Source organism: Nannobrachium achirus, assembly GCF_963921795.1.
Source record: "Nannobrachium achirus genome assembly, chromosome: 13".
Lineage (NCBI taxonomy): Eukaryota > Metazoa > Chordata > Actinopteri > Myctophiformes > Myctophidae > Nannobrachium > Nannobrachium achirus.
In genome coordinates, this window is record NC_137833.1 from 2,871,807 (window position 1) to 2,889,164 (window position 17,358).

General features: G+C 43.4%; 1 protein-coding gene across 1 annotated transcript in view; it reads right to left on the reverse strand.

Annotated features, from left to right (window-relative positions):
• Positions 1 to 759: 759 nt before the first annotated feature.
• The window catches only part of LOC308296668 (FERM domain-containing protein 6), a gene marked incomplete at both ends in the record, with an annotated part of 29,550 nt that continues 12,951 nt past the window's right edge, over positions 760 to 17,358 (reverse strand). Inside the window, 7 exons of the mRNA XM_080739996.1 lie at positions 760 to 1,077; positions 2,482 to 2,552; positions 6,353 to 6,700; positions 8,007 to 8,181; positions 9,006 to 9,074; positions 11,432 to 11,497; positions 15,046 to 15,201. Of these exons, the coding sequence (XP_080596122.1) occupies positions 760 to 1,077; positions 2,482 to 2,552; positions 6,353 to 6,700; positions 8,007 to 8,181; positions 9,006 to 9,074; positions 11,432 to 11,497; positions 15,046 to 15,201 (1,203 nt within the window). The remainder of the gene's footprint in view (positions 1,078 to 2,481; positions 2,553 to 6,352; positions 6,701 to 8,006; positions 8,182 to 9,005; positions 9,075 to 11,431; positions 11,498 to 15,045; positions 15,202 to 17,358) is intronic.

Sequence of the window (17,358 nt, forward strand, 5' to 3'; positions counted from 1 at the left end):
ATTGGGGAACCCTGCTGTATTGTTTCCTTTGCATGTCACATGGCAAGAATAACCCAGATTTTCACATACTTTGGAACTGTAAAGTTCATGTGCGCTCAACAGCATGCGGTTTCAGGGAGGTACGAGTCATAAAATACCTTTTTCAATTTTGTAAAACATTTTTAAAAGTTTGACCGTTGTTTTTCTCCAAAGTTTGAAATGAGTAATAAAAAAAGTGCAAGTATGTACATAATATACAATAATAAAAAATAAAAGAAAAACAAGTGTGAATAAATAGGTTCTTTTTGTCGACTGAAAACATAGAACAAACCATGATTGGCATAGCAAGAAGGCCCTCTCGTCAGCTTTTTCTCAGCTTCTTCAATACCGTCCCCACAAAGATGAGTCCTATAATGCAGCGGTCCTCAAAACATTCATGGCAAGGACCCCGAAACTGATATGTACAGTATTTGGCTGCAGACAGACCCCAATTTTAAAAAAAGATCAGTGCCAGGGACCCCCTGGCAAAATATCTTACAAGCCGAGAGATCGGCTATTTTCGATTATAAAAAAAAGGGGGGGGGGGGGGGGCTCAAGTGATTTAAAACTGTTCCTCATTTTTCTGGAGCCCACTCAAAAGTCCCCTGGGGGTCCCCAGGCAGACCCCACTTTGAGAACCAGTGCTATAATAACGCACGCAAAAAGAAATGTCCACATGCGGCAACTCCTCTCTATAATGGAGTGTAAATGGAACATAAGGTGATCAATGCTTTGTGGGGTTCAGAGGATGTATTCCAGCAGCTGCTCATCTCCTAGCATGTCCAGGGAGAGGCAGTTGGAGGACCTGCGGCCGTAGAAGGAAGGCTTGGCCGGGTAGCCGTGGTGGTCCCCCTCGGTGGAGGGGGTCTGGGGGAGGGCCTGGGGGTCCGAGAGGCCGAAGACGGCCTGGGGGTCCGGGAGGCCGAAGGTGAAGCTGTGGGAGGCGTCGTCGGGCAGCAGCGCGGTGCTCAGTGGCACCGGAAGGGAGAAGAAACGCACATCATCCAGACTCAGGCTGTGTCCATCCACGCAGGTATGATGAGCAGCAGGTTTTTGCAGCTATATTTAAAAAGAAAACGTAAGATTACAATTTAGTCAATAGGCAAAGACACACTAATCTGGAGCCAACATTCACTGATTCTTTGTATATAATTTTTATCCCACGATTTTGTAACCCATTTTCACCCAGTGCCAATGTAATCCTGGGCTCTGCTCTCCCGCGCCTGGGGAGACAACGGACTGACCTCATGCTTCCTTCTATGCATGAGGAGTCCAAGTTGCTTCTTTTCACCTGACAGTGGGGATTTCCCTGGTTTGGACGTAGCGCGTGGAAGGAACACGTTATTCCAACCAGTTCCTTTCCCCTCCATCAGGCGCCCCGGCTGGCCAGGGGGAGGCAGTATAGAGACCAGGATTACTGCATGTTTTTGTGAGGGTATCACCCCTAGGAGACACGGGGAGAACATGCAAACTCCAAACAGAAAGGCCCCATCGCCGACCCCACCAAGGGTGTGGGTGCTGATGACACGCAGGGAGGAACACGCCCCCCAGTGCCCACAGCGTCGCCCGGCGGGAATCGAACCCAGGACCTTCTAGCTGTGAGGCGAAGCGCTAACCACTGTGCCACCGTGCCCCCCAACATTCCCTGATTCTGACCTACCAGAGCCATAAGCCTGTAACCTGATGAAGCCCTACACATGGGCAAAACGTTCTGATTATTGTCGATACAATAAAATAAAAGCAGTATATTGTGTGCAGACATTCTGTTTTTCTTCAATAGCTGATTTTTTTGGGGTCCAACAGGTCCAACAATTATAACTATATTGTTTTAACTGAAGTGGACGATAAGAGTCCACACAAGGGATGGGACAATAAGCCATATTATCCTTTATTGTGGTAAAAAAAACACTCACGATAATCGTATTGTGGAGATTTATATTTATCGTGATATCGTCCTCTGTCATGCACTGGGATCAATTCACCTTGTGTTTGCCGAGCTGCATATCCGGTACCACTTAAACCCTCTAGAATTGGTAACTTAAACCCTCTAGAATTGGTAACTTAAACCCTCTATAATTGGTAACTTAAACCCTCTATAATTGGTAAAGGGTACTTATAATATACGTACTTGATAGTCTTTTTTTCACTCTCTATCAAATGTCTTTGCTAAAAAAATAGACGATCTACAAGCTCACAACGCGTCGGGTATGCAACCGCGTTGTGAGCTTGTAGATCTGCAATTTTTTGGGCAAATGTTCCGCCCCAGGATAATGGATTTTGATTATCGCGATAATATCGTAAATTGCAATCTCTTTGGTCACAATAATGGTGATGTGACATTTTCATATCGTCCCATCCCTCGTCCACACCACAACTACAGCATAACAACCACGATAGTCCTAATTGATACGACAGGTAGAAGATAAGGGCAATTTGACAGTGCAGGAAAAAACAACAACAAACCTGTCCTAGAGTGTCCTGGTTGTGCAATGTTCCTGGATCCTCATCACTGTCAGGGGGAAGCCCCGTGCTTCCTGTAGATTAGAACACAACATGACTAAATAAGAACAGTCAAATGGAAAACAAGACTAAAGCTCATACATGGGCAACTGGCGGGTCGGGGGCCACATGCGGCCCCCACCTTCACTAATGCGGCCCGCAGGTTGATATCGGAATACTGATATAATATTGATTTCAGCCAGTTAAAATTCCAACCATGCAAACATGATCCGCTTTAATTACTTCAGTTTATATTAGTAGTTGAAGACGTAGGGACACAGAACACCAATGAGCTGGCCAGATGTATGGAGAACCGAGATGACTGGAAACAACGATGGAGGGCTCGTCTGAGGACGACCTAGATAGTAGTTGAATGACTAGTAGTATTAAAATGTTAGTCTTTTTTTATGTCCAATGTATTTGTATTTCAGTTCATAAAGTTAACATAGGTATAACTAAATGAAATTTGAAATTAGATAAAAAATTTACATTACAATTAAAATATAACAAAAGATAATTCAGGATTCCAATTCAAAAGTAGCAAAAATAGCTGATCTACAAGCTCAAAACGTATCGCAGCGCGACGTGTTTTGAGCTTGTAGATCGGCTATTTTTGATACTCTTACTGGAGATGAGAGGTTTTTGCTCGACAGTAACAATATGCAATGTGGCCCACTGGAGTGAGTGTGGAAATATAGTGGCCCTCTCCATCACCAAAGTTGCCCACCCCTGCTAAAGCTGGTTGCACACTGCTGTTTTTTCGTTGTGTTTTCAGGCCAAGGAGAGAGAGAGGAGAGAGAGCAAGGGACCCAGTGGAGACAGTTGCGAAAAAATGAATAAAAAAAATTATATAACCTGTTACGAAAATAGATACGAACCCGGCGGCAGTGTGAAAACATGATTGACATACTGTAATGTGAGGTTGATTATTTTAATTCATGTGCTCCGAAATTTGCTCCAGTATTCGGACGAAAGAACGCAGCAGATGGCCGTGGACCCCCATCTCAAAATATGTTGTTCCAGGGACCCCCTCTTTTAAAAATATATATATTCAAAAATAACAGATCTACAAACTTGCAGCGCGCTGTGAGCTTGTAGATCTGCTATTTTTCAATAGCTAAAGCATTAAATAATCCTAGGCCTAAATGGGTTAAGAGAGCAGCCCTTCTAGCAGCCATGTAATCATCGTCAGACATCCCAAGTCTCTCGGATGTTGCGGGAGTCTCCCGGAAATCAGCGTCTCCTCCCGCTCACCCGCGAGTGGCACTGAACCTCCCGGAAATCCCGTCTGCTCCCGAAAATGCCTGCCATATCCGGCTGGATCCGGTCTAGACACCGGATCTGCAAACCTGCGATGCGTTCTCATTTGTCGTCAAACTGTCAATCTGGCAAATGAATGATTGCCATTCGCTGTGGGAGACGTGGGCGCCTAAAAGTGACCAACCACTGGTCTCAGATGCAGAGGGTTCTCAAGTGCGCTGCAGCTCGTAGCAGTAAACAGACAGGTTTTCTTAATATGAATAAACAGTGCTTTACAACTGTGGGTTCTTTTTCTCTGAACGTACTACAACTGGACATATAGCTGCGTCAGCCTGTGCGACGCACGGCAGCCTGCTGTGTGTCTCACTAGAGAGTGACAGAACTTTCTCCCAAATAGGCAAGAAAAACATCATGCTATAAATTAACCCGATTATATTAAGCCTTAAATGGTTCCGCCGCCGTTCAGAAGCGTTTTAACAGTTTTTAACAATTTTTAACCGTAGAAAAATGAGTAAAATCAGAGAGAAAAAAAAATATTTTTTCGCGTGCACGCGGGACCTCCCGGAAATGCTGATCTCCAAGTTGGGATGTCTGCATTGTAATCCCTACCGGGCCAGTGTGTGTGTGCAGTGACTACTGGACAGTCCCTACCGGGCCAGTGTGTGTGTGCAGTGACTACTGGACAGTCCTTACCGGGCCAGTGTGTGTGTGCAGTGACTACTGGACAGTCCACTGACAGATCAGCCAGGTGAAGCATCTCCACCGGGTCTTCAAAAGTCTTTGGACTGCCGGTACCGGCCTGGATTTCTGGGAATGAGACATTTCTTATATTAGCATGTTTATTTGTCAAACAATGGATAACAATTTCCTTATCTCATAAATGTTCACACCATACTGAAATGACCCCCCCCCCCTTTTCTACCTTTTGACTCATAGGGCTCTATTATGATCCAGGTCTTGTTGCCTTATGCCTTAACTTCTTTGCCTTTTTTTTACTATTTTGAAAAACATTTTTAAATACTTCAAATGCTGATCTACATCTGTACGTTGTGAGCTTGCAGATCAGCTATTTGAAATATTAAAAGAAATATGTATATATAGTAAAAAAGTGTTTTATACTTGTGATTTATATTTTTGGTATTTCTTTTTTTTTACATGAGTAATTGAATCATAGGACACCAATGGAAGGAATGCCGCAAGGACTTATCCTTTTAGACCAAGTGTTTGGTCATTAGAAAAGTTGGGGCAATTTCACACAGTTAGCAACCAGTCATAATCACGTTCATTCGATCAACACAGTAGCACTTCAGCAGACAATCCGGGAAAGCATCCGTGTCATTTTAGACTTTCAACATAGTTTTTTTCAGAAAATCTCTTAGGATTTAGAACACTGCTTTAAAACGGGGATTCAAAAAAATAACAGATATACAAAGTTCACAGCTGCGAGCTTGTACATCTTCCATTTTTGAAAACATTGAATAATTTAATTATTATTATCTTTGGGGGTCCCTGGCTCAAAACATTTTCACGGTCCACATCACAAATACACCTCAATTTGGGGGCCAAATTTGAGGCCCTTTTCCACTGCAAGGAGGAACCAGAACTTTCCAGAACCAGAACCTAATTTATTGGTTCTGGTTTTGTTTCCATTGCGCACAGCCCGGTTTCAGACAAGGTTCCAGGAACCTTTTTTCCTGGGTCTGCTCCTGAGGTAGAACTAATAGTCCAGTAATTTTAGGCCAAAATTAGGCTAAACCTAAAACAAATTGCAATAGTAGCAAACTCAACTGATTTTGTATCCTCAATATGTCCTTAGTGAGAGAAAGAAAGTCCCAAGGAATCCCATCACAGGAAAGTTTTGAAAACGCCCTACCTACCTTCACTTACTATACACTACACTATAAAGGAAAAAATTACTCCCAAAAAATCTGCTTTAAGTGGGATGTGAGGGGTCAAACTAGGGGTTTTTAATTATTCTGAATCCATTGCAAGCATTTGTTTTGCACGAAAAACATTCCTTGGGCAAGAAATGGCCCCTCAAAACGATGGTTTAGTGATGAGTCATCAATTTTCACAGTCTTTTGGGGTCCGTTTTTAGCCCAAGGAATGTTTTTCATGCAAAACAAATGCTTGCAATGGATTCAGAATAATTAAAAACCCCTAGTTTGACCCCTCACATCCCACTTAAAGCAGATTTTTTGGGAGTCATATTTTCCTTTATAGTGTAGTGTATAGTAAGTTTCCCCTGATGGGATTCCTTGGGACTTGGGACTTTCTTTCCCTCACTAAGGACATAATGAGGATACAGAATCAGTTGAGTTTGCTACTATTGCAATTTGTTTTAGGTTTTTTCATATAATGACTGGACTATAAACTGAGTTATAGGTTCCCCTGCTGGCGGGTCCCACAGCGTTGCTGCTCTCAATTCTGGACCTTCCCCGTTAGTTCTGGTTATATGGAAACAAAAGCAGAACTTGGTCCCAGAACTTCACAGGTTCTTGAAAGTCCTGGCTCTAGTTCTGGGTCGGCCCTACAGTGGAAATGGTGCTTTAGATACAACGTAATGGCTTCGGACCTTCCTCCTCCTCGTGCCAGCCCTCTTCCTCCGTGCGTGCCTTGCAGCCCGTCACGTCGATGCCCGAGGTGTGTGAGCTGCCATGGCTGGCCGCCGAGCTGAAGCACTTCTCCACCTCCTCTCCCTCCTCCTCCTCCTCTCCCTCCATGGTGTCCATGTCCATGGACACGCTGCACTGCCGGGCATCCACCTCGATGCCAGAGCTGCTGGTGGAGTGGCGGGACAGGCCAGGGCTGCCCCCCTCGCTCCTGGTGGAGTGACGGGACAGGCCAGGGCTGCCCCCCTCGCTGCCGGGGGGCTCCAGGTCCATGTCGTCACTGATGTAGGACTCTCTGTAGCGCTTCTTCTCTGGACGCCCCGAGGGGAAACGGAGGAACATTTGTGCATTAATCACCGTGAAATGGAAATACATCACAGTACAATGAATATTCACAAAACATTTACAGAACATTTACAAAACAAGTTTAGAAACAGTTGCAGACACTTGTGGGTAGATCTGCAATCAAAGATTTAAAATGACCATAATGTTATAGGAGAACCCTTCTTGAATTTAAGCTGTAGCTCATTCCAAGTGGTGGGGACATTAAAGCAAAAGGCTGTCTTCCCCAGTTCAGCGTTTTCTTTGGGGACCTTTAGAGGTGTGAGCCAGTAACAAGAGCGTGTCCTATAGGCCTACGTCACAGGATTCCAATCCAGCAGCGACTTAAGATACAATGGTGTAACAATAATAATAGATAATGAAATAAATGTTCAATTACGATTCAATTCATAAGATTATTGTGCCAGTTTAACAACTTTAAAATGCGCAAATCCTAAAGCATTTGTTTTCTTATGTTGATGTGGAACATATAGTAATTTCCCTGTTTGTGGGTTGAATTGGTGAGGAGTGGCTAGCTTTTCCTCTTGTCTGTCCGTATGGATGTATTGTGTTGTCTTGTTATTGTGTGTAATGCATTGTTCTGTCTATTGTATTTTCTGTAATTTTGTAATAGGGACCCTCTCGAAAATGAGATGATACATCTCAAGTGGTTATCCTTTTAATATAGGTCATAGGGCATTCACCAAATATTCTAATACTCGAATATCAAAGTCACTATTCGACGTTGTTCACCATCATTTTTTTTTACCGTTTTCTCTTTAAAAAATATATAGTCTAGTTTATAAAGCTTGGCTAGATAGGAAGTCATAAGAATGAGTTGTCAATGCCCCTGGTGGATGAATCTATATATAATCTAATCTATACCAGGGGTTCTCAAACCTTTTTAGGCCGTGACCCCCAAAATAAACATATTTGAACTGGGGACCCCCACCCTGACAAGCACTTGGAATTGTAGGTGTTACATTTAATGTGACTCGGTTCAGCAGATAAATATTGTGAAAATAGCAGATCTACATGCTCACAACGCCTCGCAACGCGAGGCGTTGTGAGCATGTAGATCGGCTATTTTCACAATGTTCGCCTCTTGCTGACTTAATATTTGACAGTTTGTCCTGTAGAATATTCTTCTATTCGAATACTTTGAGGTTGAATAATTCGAATACTAAAAATCACTATTCGTGAATGCCCTAATAGGTCATAATAAATAATGGAAAAGACTGAACACCATATTCACTTAATCTGTGCAGTGTGCATGCATCCGACTGCTCCCCTTACCTTCGACCTCCTCCAGCTGACGGAGGCGTTTGAGCACCGGTTGGAGGCTGAGGTGGAGGCGGTGGCTGCTGCTCAGGTGGAGCAGGAGGTGGCGAGAGCGGAACGGAGAGCCTGTGTAATACACCAGCTTCCTGGCCGAGGGTAGGCCATCTGGCTGGATCTCAAATTTCTTCCCCTGAATGGAAACCACATGGGCATTAATTTAATACACCCCGCGCCATTGTTGCGCTAGTCCAAGCACATTAAATAATTAGGACGGCTCCACTTTGTTTAACAGACAATGAAAAGAAAGTGCCCTTGTGCGTGTGTGCGTGCGTGCAGGGGCGTCAATTGGGTATGGCAGTACCCCTGCCATACCCAATTGACGCCCCTGCACGCACGCACACGTCAATTGGGTATGGCAGGGGTATGCAGCTGCTATACCCTGGGTCCAGGGGGGAAAATAAAAGTTACTTTTAAATATAAATCCATGAATGTCTCTTTGTCTATCTGTGCTGGTTATTATGTTGTTAAATTACAGTAAAATAACTACAATTGCAAAATGTTACAAAATGGTCACTTTAACAAGTTTTATAATTATATTCTCCACACTTGTATTCTCCCCATCTTGACAAAATTGTATATTCCCAGGTTCCGCAGGTCAGCTGCACAGGTGCAATGCATTATTGTTAATTGTGGCACATTTACTAACGTGCCAAGTTTGAACACTTCAACAACCATTCCAGGCTGCCATATCCAGCCCAAGAAACCGTAGAAACAGGGGGAAAAAATAAAATGTACATCTTAAAATAAATGTATCATGCCTGTTGCTAAGGTATGGCAACATGACTGGTGTCTTGCACGTGCGCGAAGGCACGCGTGCAAGACACCAGTCATGTTGCCATACCTTAGCTTTTTCTGAACTGACGCCACTGCGTGCGTGTGTGTGTGTGTGTGTGTGTACGGTATGTGTGTGTGTGTGTGTGTGTGTGTACAGTATGTGTGTGTGTGCGTGCGTACCAGGAAAGTGAGACGCCCCACATTGGACCAGGGGAAGTCGTATAGCAGCTGCCGTATGTTGTTCACCTCCTATGAATATCAAACACACACACAAGCACACACAGAAGACTTCATGTAATCCGTTAAGTTAAGATCACTATCTGTTGCCCCCCATCTTCTATTATTACTGTACAAAAGCATTATTCAACCTGTTCTGTTGTACTGCTCTGCATGTTTCTTCACTATACTGTCCATGCCAAACAGAAACAAACTTTACAGTATCACCCGTATTGCTTCCAAGATCATCCAACTTCCCACACCCACACTTGCTGATATGAACAATAAGGCCATCACACGCTTAGCACTCTCAATAACAAATGACACTGATCATCCTCTGCATCGCTACTTCAACCTCTTGCCATCAGGGTGAAGATACAGAACCTTGAAGTGGCACAAGGTTCGGTTTAGCAGGAGTTTTGTCCCCTCAGCCATCGCTGCACTTCAATCAATCTGCTAATCAATCAATCTGCTAAACAATCACCCGCTTCGCTAAGAGGGTTTTTCTGTGTATAGTGGGATACTGATGATCTGTCTTTGTGATATGTTTGTGTTGTTTCTTTGTTTGAACAGACTGAGAAGACAAATTTCCCTTCGGGGACAATAAAGATTATTATTATTTAGACATTTAACACTCTTAATCCAGAGAGATTTACTTTAAGCAAGGTAAACACAAGGTAATACATCAAATGCATAGAGACAGTGTAGTGCTTCAGTAATCTAGGATCAAGCTATAAAATATTGAATCCAGATTTATTTTGAGAATAATCTTCCTCATTAATCTTTTTTTTTTTTTATATCTGATCCAATTAATCTAGCAATTAATTATCATCTTTTTGTTCTCTTGAGCATCTGGACTTAATTACTATATGAGCTGACAGGGTCCTTGAGACATGTGATGGTCTGTTGACCCTGTAATCAGCCATGCTTGGAGGCCTAATCCCCCCAGATGGCCCCTGATGGACACATCAAACAGACCCTATCTCCTGATGCACCACTGCTGCTTGGTGGCAACCCCACGCATTCCTAACAGCAGTGGTGGGAGAAGTACTCCAACTATTACTTAAAGGACGACTTCACCACTTCTCAACCCATCTTCATATAATTGGTCCTCACTAATGTTCATGATAAAATAGCATAATGTTGTTCTCTCAGAGGAGGGCCGTGGGCAGTTCAGAAAACCATCGTCTTGTGACATCATCGATGGATGCTAATAGAAAATGCAGGCTTTCTATACCCGAAAAGTTGCAATGTTAAAGTGGAAGCAATTGTTCTTGTGATAGTAAAAATCCAAATATTCTTTCAAAGATATGGTTAAAAAATCTGTCAAACTATGATGTCACAAGACTATGGATTTCTGAACTTCCCACAGCTCTCCTAAGAGGCTTGGATCGAATATTATTATTATTTTTTTTTGCTATTTTATCATGAACATTAGTGAAGACCTACAGTAGGCTATTATATGAAGATAGGTTGAAAAGTGGCAAAGTCGTCCTTTAAGTAAGAGTATCAATAACAAAAGAAAAAATACCAGGCTATGGGTAGGGCCTGACGGGCCTCCCTATGTTCCCCAGGTTCTAAGGTAGTAACCTCTAGAGTTAAGGTTAGGTGTTGGTGGTTAGTGGGGAACATAGAACCTGAGGAACATGGGTACGGCCTAGCCTGATTTCAAGACTCTACGCTGGAGCTTAAGAGTCTGAGCCTGTCTGCATACTATTTGATTGAAAAGGGGAGGGGATTTCAAATTTGAAATTCCCAATCACAAGCGATCTGGTGGGAGGGGTTGTTTGACTTTTGCACACAAAACAATCCCTCCTCCCCCTCCCCTCAATGACATGCACCCAACAGGTCACTGTCTTTGATGTTTCACTGATTAGAGAGAATCACTAACAAGCTATTCGACACTTGTATGGCTCAATCAATGACTGCCCTTTTGAAGTTCAAAGGGAGCAATTAAGAACTCTGGTGAGCCACGCAGCCACCCCTCCCTCCACTGTTTCTGTTGATTTTCACCCCACCCCCCCTCTCTCTTGCTTTGAATTCATTGGTCGGTTTCGCTCGGTTTGAGAGGTTTTCGTTAGCAAGAGCCACGTCATATGACACATCCAGACCAAGAGATGCCGTTCACTCAGAGAGTGGGCGGGTCTATTGTCTGGAGCCAGGCTAGGTACGGCCTGACCTAGCTCAATGCCTTTTTCAGGCACTGCAGTTGCAGCATGTGAAATCTCTGTAAATTCAGAAAATAAGAATGAACTGAACCCACTACAGAGTAGCATTCCATGACACCCGTTTTTTTTTTTTTTTTTTTTACTTTTTTCCTCCCCCTTTCTTACATACGTATATGCTGACATGTGCACATTAATAACACTCTCCATCAACTCCTCACGCACCTGATAAACTTGCATTCCTCTCAGGGTCAGACCCAGCAGTGCCGTCCCTCTCTCTGCCTTCTTGTCCTGAAAGACAAATGAAAGATGAGACGTCAAGACAGGCATCTGAGCCCTCAGATAAGAAACCCTTGCACCGCTCAGCAGCCCCTCTTCCACTTCAATGGGAAAGGTCTCAGGCAGCTCTACGATACACTGCATTAAAGAAATGTCTCAGGCAGCTCTACTTAACACTGCATTAAAGACATGTCTCAGGCAGCTCTACTTAACACTGCATTAAAGAAATGTCTCAGGCAGCTCTACTTAACACTGCATTAAAGAAATGTCTCAGGCAGCTCTACTTAACACAGCATTAAAGAAATGTCTCAGGCAGCTCTACTTAACACTGCATTAAAGACATGTCTCAGGCAGCTCTACTTAACACTGCATTAAAGAGTGATAGTATTAGTGTACCACTGTACCAGCTGGGGATGGGACGATAAGCGATATTATCGTTTATCGTGATGAAAAACACTCATGATAATCGCATCGTGGAGATGTAATTTATCGCGACATGGTCCTCCGTCATGCACTGGGATCAATTCACAACGCGTCGCGGCGCTTTGTGAGCTTGTAGATCAGCTAATGTTTCGCCCCAGGATAATGGATTCTGATTATCTATAATTTTCCAAAAGTCTGTCTGTCTGAGTGTCTGTAACAGCGTTTCTCCTCAATGGCTGGAGCAATTGATCTGAAATCGCATCACCATTAGAATATGAACACACCTGACATAACTGTGAAGCCCGTTTGTCACTTTCACAAATCGTATGCTGTATATTAGCATTTTTATGATTTTTATGGTGTATCTGTCTGTCTGTAACAGCGTTTCTCCTCAGTGGCTGGAGCAATTGATCTGAAATCGCATCACCATTAGCATATGAACACACCTAACATAACTGTGAAGCCCGTTTGTCACTTTCACAAATCGTATGCTGTACATTAGCATTTTTATGGTGTATCTACTATCTATTCTGCATCTAGCATGAGGCATATCTATTCTGCATCTAGCATGAGGCAACATGTTTAACCAGCTCTGTGTGTGTGTGTGTGTGTGTGTGTGTGTGTGTGTGTGTGTGTGTGTGTGTGTGTGTGTGTGTGTGTGTGTGTGTGTGTGTGTGTGTGTGTGCAGGCAGGCAGGCGGGTGTGTGTGCAGGCGGGTGGGCGGGCGGGCGCGGGGGGGACGACACAGTATCTCTGTAGCCTTTAAACGAAACGGGTATTTCTTACATTGATGCTCCTACATATTATCATGCAAACACCAGTTAAAGTTACTTTCCATCCCTCATATACTGTGTGCACAGTGCACACCCCATAACCCACACACTGCACATCATTTCAGAGCTCATATATCTTTGAACGGGTAAGGGCTAGTTGTGATAATATCGTAAATCGCGATTTATTTTGTCACAATATTCGTGATACGAAATGTTCTTATCGTGAATATCGTCCCATCCCTAGTACCAGCCCATACCAGCTGAGCAATTTAGAAATGTCCAGTCCATACTTTTTTTCTCCCATTTTTGATTCAGATTCTGATGCCAGGGCATATACTGTCAGTCAGAAGAGAATACAGAATACCAGAGGATATACACTAGATGTACAGTATACTACCAACCCTGTATGGATGTGATATGATTGCTCATTGTTGCGTGTTTGGTTCAGGTTAAACACTTGAAACGTGAAACATAAACAAATACATACAGTACAGAGAAGGAACGCCATTTTGACAATGACATTTTTAGCTGAGTCTAACATTACACTCTCCATTGGCACTGCACGTGTTGTGGTCTGCCTGTGCAGCATAAACAAGCTGTATATTATATACACAGTCTTGCGTATGCTGTGATACCCGATCCGGCCGTGTGAGGCTGTATCTGATGCTGGTATTGATAATCGGAACAATTCTAAAAATGGAGAGAACAATGAACCAGGATAGATACAAGGTTATGTAACTGGCCCACAGCCCCCCCTCCATTCAGCAGCACAAAGTTAAAACACCTTGAATAGAGGGAAAGGTGGAGTTTTATAGTCCGAGTGGAGATACTGTAAACTCACTGTAATGACATTCATTGGCATTCCCTGTGCGTCTGTTTTATGTACTGTATATACAGTACAGTACCTTTGCAAAAACCACCATACTGATGAATGGAAATGACCTGTACTACAGTAAAGTGGGGTCCAGGGTGAGTTCAAGGGGTCCTCGGGTGGGTTCCAGAGGGTCCCCCAGCTAAATTAGTGAATTTAGCGTCACAATATATGTTGGCTATTCAAACACAGCAGATCTACAAGCTCACAGCATGTCACTTCATGCTGCGCTGCGAGCTAGTACACCTGCAATTTTATTTTTGGGGGAAAAAATCACACCTAGTGTTAAGTGAGCGGTGCTATTTGTGAGTTAATTTCATCAAGTGTCCCGCAGCCCAATCAGTGTCCTGCGAAGCTTGGTCAATGGGGACCCTGGGCGTAGAACACACTTTGAGCCGTTTGTGTCAAGATGTAGGCCAGATGTAAGCCATATCTAGGGCAGATGTAGGCCACATCTAGGCCAGATGTAGGCCATTATCTAGGCCAGATGTAGGCCATTATCTAGGCCAGATGTAGGCCACACTTCAGTTTACTTAAAGGGCCACTTCACCTCTGGGACAACTAGATCTTATTTTATTGTTGTTTGGGACACGATCAACACAATCCTGAGTTATTTTTTGTGTTTTGAGATATTTTAGTATTTCAGCATGACTAGTGATGCATTTTGCATCACATGATGCAGCATGATGATGCAAAATGCATCATATGATGCAAAATGCATCACTAGTACATGCTGAAATACTAAAATATCTCAAAACACAGATTGAACACAAAAAATAACTCAGGATTGTGTTGATCGTGTCCCAAACAACAATAAAATAAGATCGGGTTGTCCCAGAGGTGAAGTGGCCCTTTAAGCCCCGGACATTTTTTAAAACGTTTTTATAATAATTTGTTATGTTTTAACACAGATCTTCCCTTCTGGGGGTCCCTTGCATACAAAACATTTTCAGATGGGGGTCCGCGGGGGGGGGGGGGCAGGGGGGGGTACTGCTTTAGTTCTCCATGTGCCAGAAGCACTGACATGTTGTACTGGGTTGCTGTGTGCTCCCTGATAGGGCTGTCACAATTATTACATAATCGTCTAATCGTAATTATTTGACATAATCGCACATATTTGTTCATAATCGTCATAATCGTGAATGTTGAAAAATGTTCATCCACTGATAAACATTTTCAGAAATAGTGGAAATAGCCGATCTACAAGCTCACAACGCGCCGCGATGCGACGCGTTGTGAGCTTGTAGATCGGCTATTTCCACTACCAATGTTATTTTTTAAGTAGAAAGTTGTCAAATATGTCAGTCATTTCTTTGTATATTTAGGTTATGTGTCATATCTGCCATGTGCAACTTCAAAGCCTACAAGCTGAACAGAAATGTAATTATCAACGACAAAAACACAATTAAATCGTTAATCGCAGTTATTTGAGTGACAATCAATCGTCATGTAAAATGTCATATGGTGACAGCCCTAGCCGTGTGCCCCCTGACCTTCTGCAGCTTGTAGAAGGTGACGGGCACGTCCTCCAGGCGACACGACTCCCTGATGAAGTGCAGCATGGCGTCCCGCGCCGGCATCCCCCACAGCTCCTGGTGCACCTTGGGACCGTGGACCAGGAGGTAGCTGGCGCCACGCTTGGCCACGATCTGCAGACAATAAACACAAACGTACGTATACACCAGGAGTCAGCTACCTTTTTGAAATCAAGGGCCATGTTTTTGAAGCGGTGAAAGCCGCTTCCAAGGAGTGGCTTTGTGTGTCCCGTTCATTTTCATTTCATTTGAAAGCTGGGAATCATAGCTACAAAATGATATATTGGTTGTGGAGATTGACCCAACAGTTTTTGAAGATATGGCTTATAGAATGATGCCATGCTGAAATACTACTTTTGAGAAGTTCTAAATTTGGGAGGACCAACAGAATTATGTCCCGATCTCTCACATTAATTTAAAAAAAAGTCTTATTTACATGCAGAGTTAAGCTCTGGCGTTTAAGTGAAATGTAGCCTGATATTTATGACATGCTTTTGTGGCTTTATCACATTTTAGAAAAAAAGAAAAAAGGAATTTCAGCTGTGGTCTAAAGTAGTGGCTTCCGAAATGACTGCCCCAGTGTCATGCTCAGTCACATATGGTCACTCCAGTCCAGAGTGAACAGGTTTTATCTGTCCCGTACATGTGTGTCCCGTTCATGTCCATATATGGTCATTCCAGTCCAGAATGAACAGGTTTTATCTGTCCCGTACATCCAGAATATGTGTGTAACGTCCGCCCCGGTCTGATGATTGGATGATTAAACCCAAGCTTCACATGACAATTCGGCCCTCCAGATATTCATTCAGAATTAGTAGAATGTATAGATCACAGAGTTCATAGCTCTAGAACACATAGAATAAAAGTCCACCGCTTCACTTCGAACCGAGGTTTGATTTTTGTTTTCTAGATAGTCAGTGTGCCATGTCAACATAGATTTTAATGACACCCCATAACGATTCTGACATATTTTGATTGTCAGGATATTGTTATAAGGATCATTAGACAATAACCCACCCATCTCCCCGATTCCCTCCACAATCAAAGTACAGAATTGTAATGAATGTAGAATCATGTGCAGGATGTAATTTGCTGCAAATTGGGTGACTTAATGTAACTGACCATGTTTAAAACAACATTTGATTTTAAAATATAAATCCTCTCTCTCACACTTCTGCCAGTGTGCCAGTGATCACCCACCCCTGTGCCAATGTTGGCTGGCACCCATGCCTAAGGCTGCCTACCCCTGGTATACACAATAGAAGGGTTGCAATGAGTGGCCATGCCTTAAGCCCAAAACCTCCCTCCCTCTGCCCCCGTTCACTGAACAACAGATGTTTGTGTCCCCCCCCCCCCCCCCCATGCAGGAGACTACGGTTTGAACTTGGAATCCAGTTATACGTCCACCACAATGTCTGCATCGCTGTTTAAAACATAAATGCATTAATGACCGTGTCCATAGGGAGTGTCTTTTGAGCTGCCAGTCTGCCACGCATGTCTATGGCAGACTCTTCCCAGCGCCCAAGCGTTCCCTGGCGCCAAGCGTTCCTTGGCAGAGAGAGAGCCCTGGGCGCTACAGGCTGGAAACAGTTCAACGTTTGGAGAGAAGCGCCGCTCTTTTGATCCTCCCTGTGGTGTCCGACAACCCGCTCATTTACAACCCCACGTTGAATCATTATCCACCATGAGACGCCCATGTTTACCGTTGTTTCAACTAAGCCAGGGGACCCTAGGGGGGTCCTCAGAGTTACTACAGGGGGTCCTCCAAATCTTTGAGTGATAGAAACGTTTGTTCTTCTTATTTATATTAACCACGTGAACACTAGTGTCCTTATTCTGAGAACTTTAGCCAAAAATAGCAGATCTACAAGATCGCCGGCTATTTTTGGCAAAGAGGTTTGGTGTAGGGGGGAAAAAGAGCTGACCAAGTACATAGTGAAAAGTCAACTTTATATTGACAGTTCAATTGAAGTGGTTAAATATCTGAGAACACAAATTGACATGAATCCAAAATACACTGATGATTGTGCTGTCAAACAATTAAACTATATGGAATCTCTGAAAGGTTGTGGGGGTCCCTGCTTCATCTCTCTCTCTCTCTCTCTCTCAACTAAGGGGTCCTTGGCCTTTTGATGCTTTTGTGTGGCGCTGTAGTAAGATCAATTAGGGCATTAATTTACGAAAAAACACAAAAAGTTTGAATATGGAGATTTCTGCCTGACTTTTTAGACACAATAAGCCGGCAATGTCTTTGTTAGTATTTACACCAGC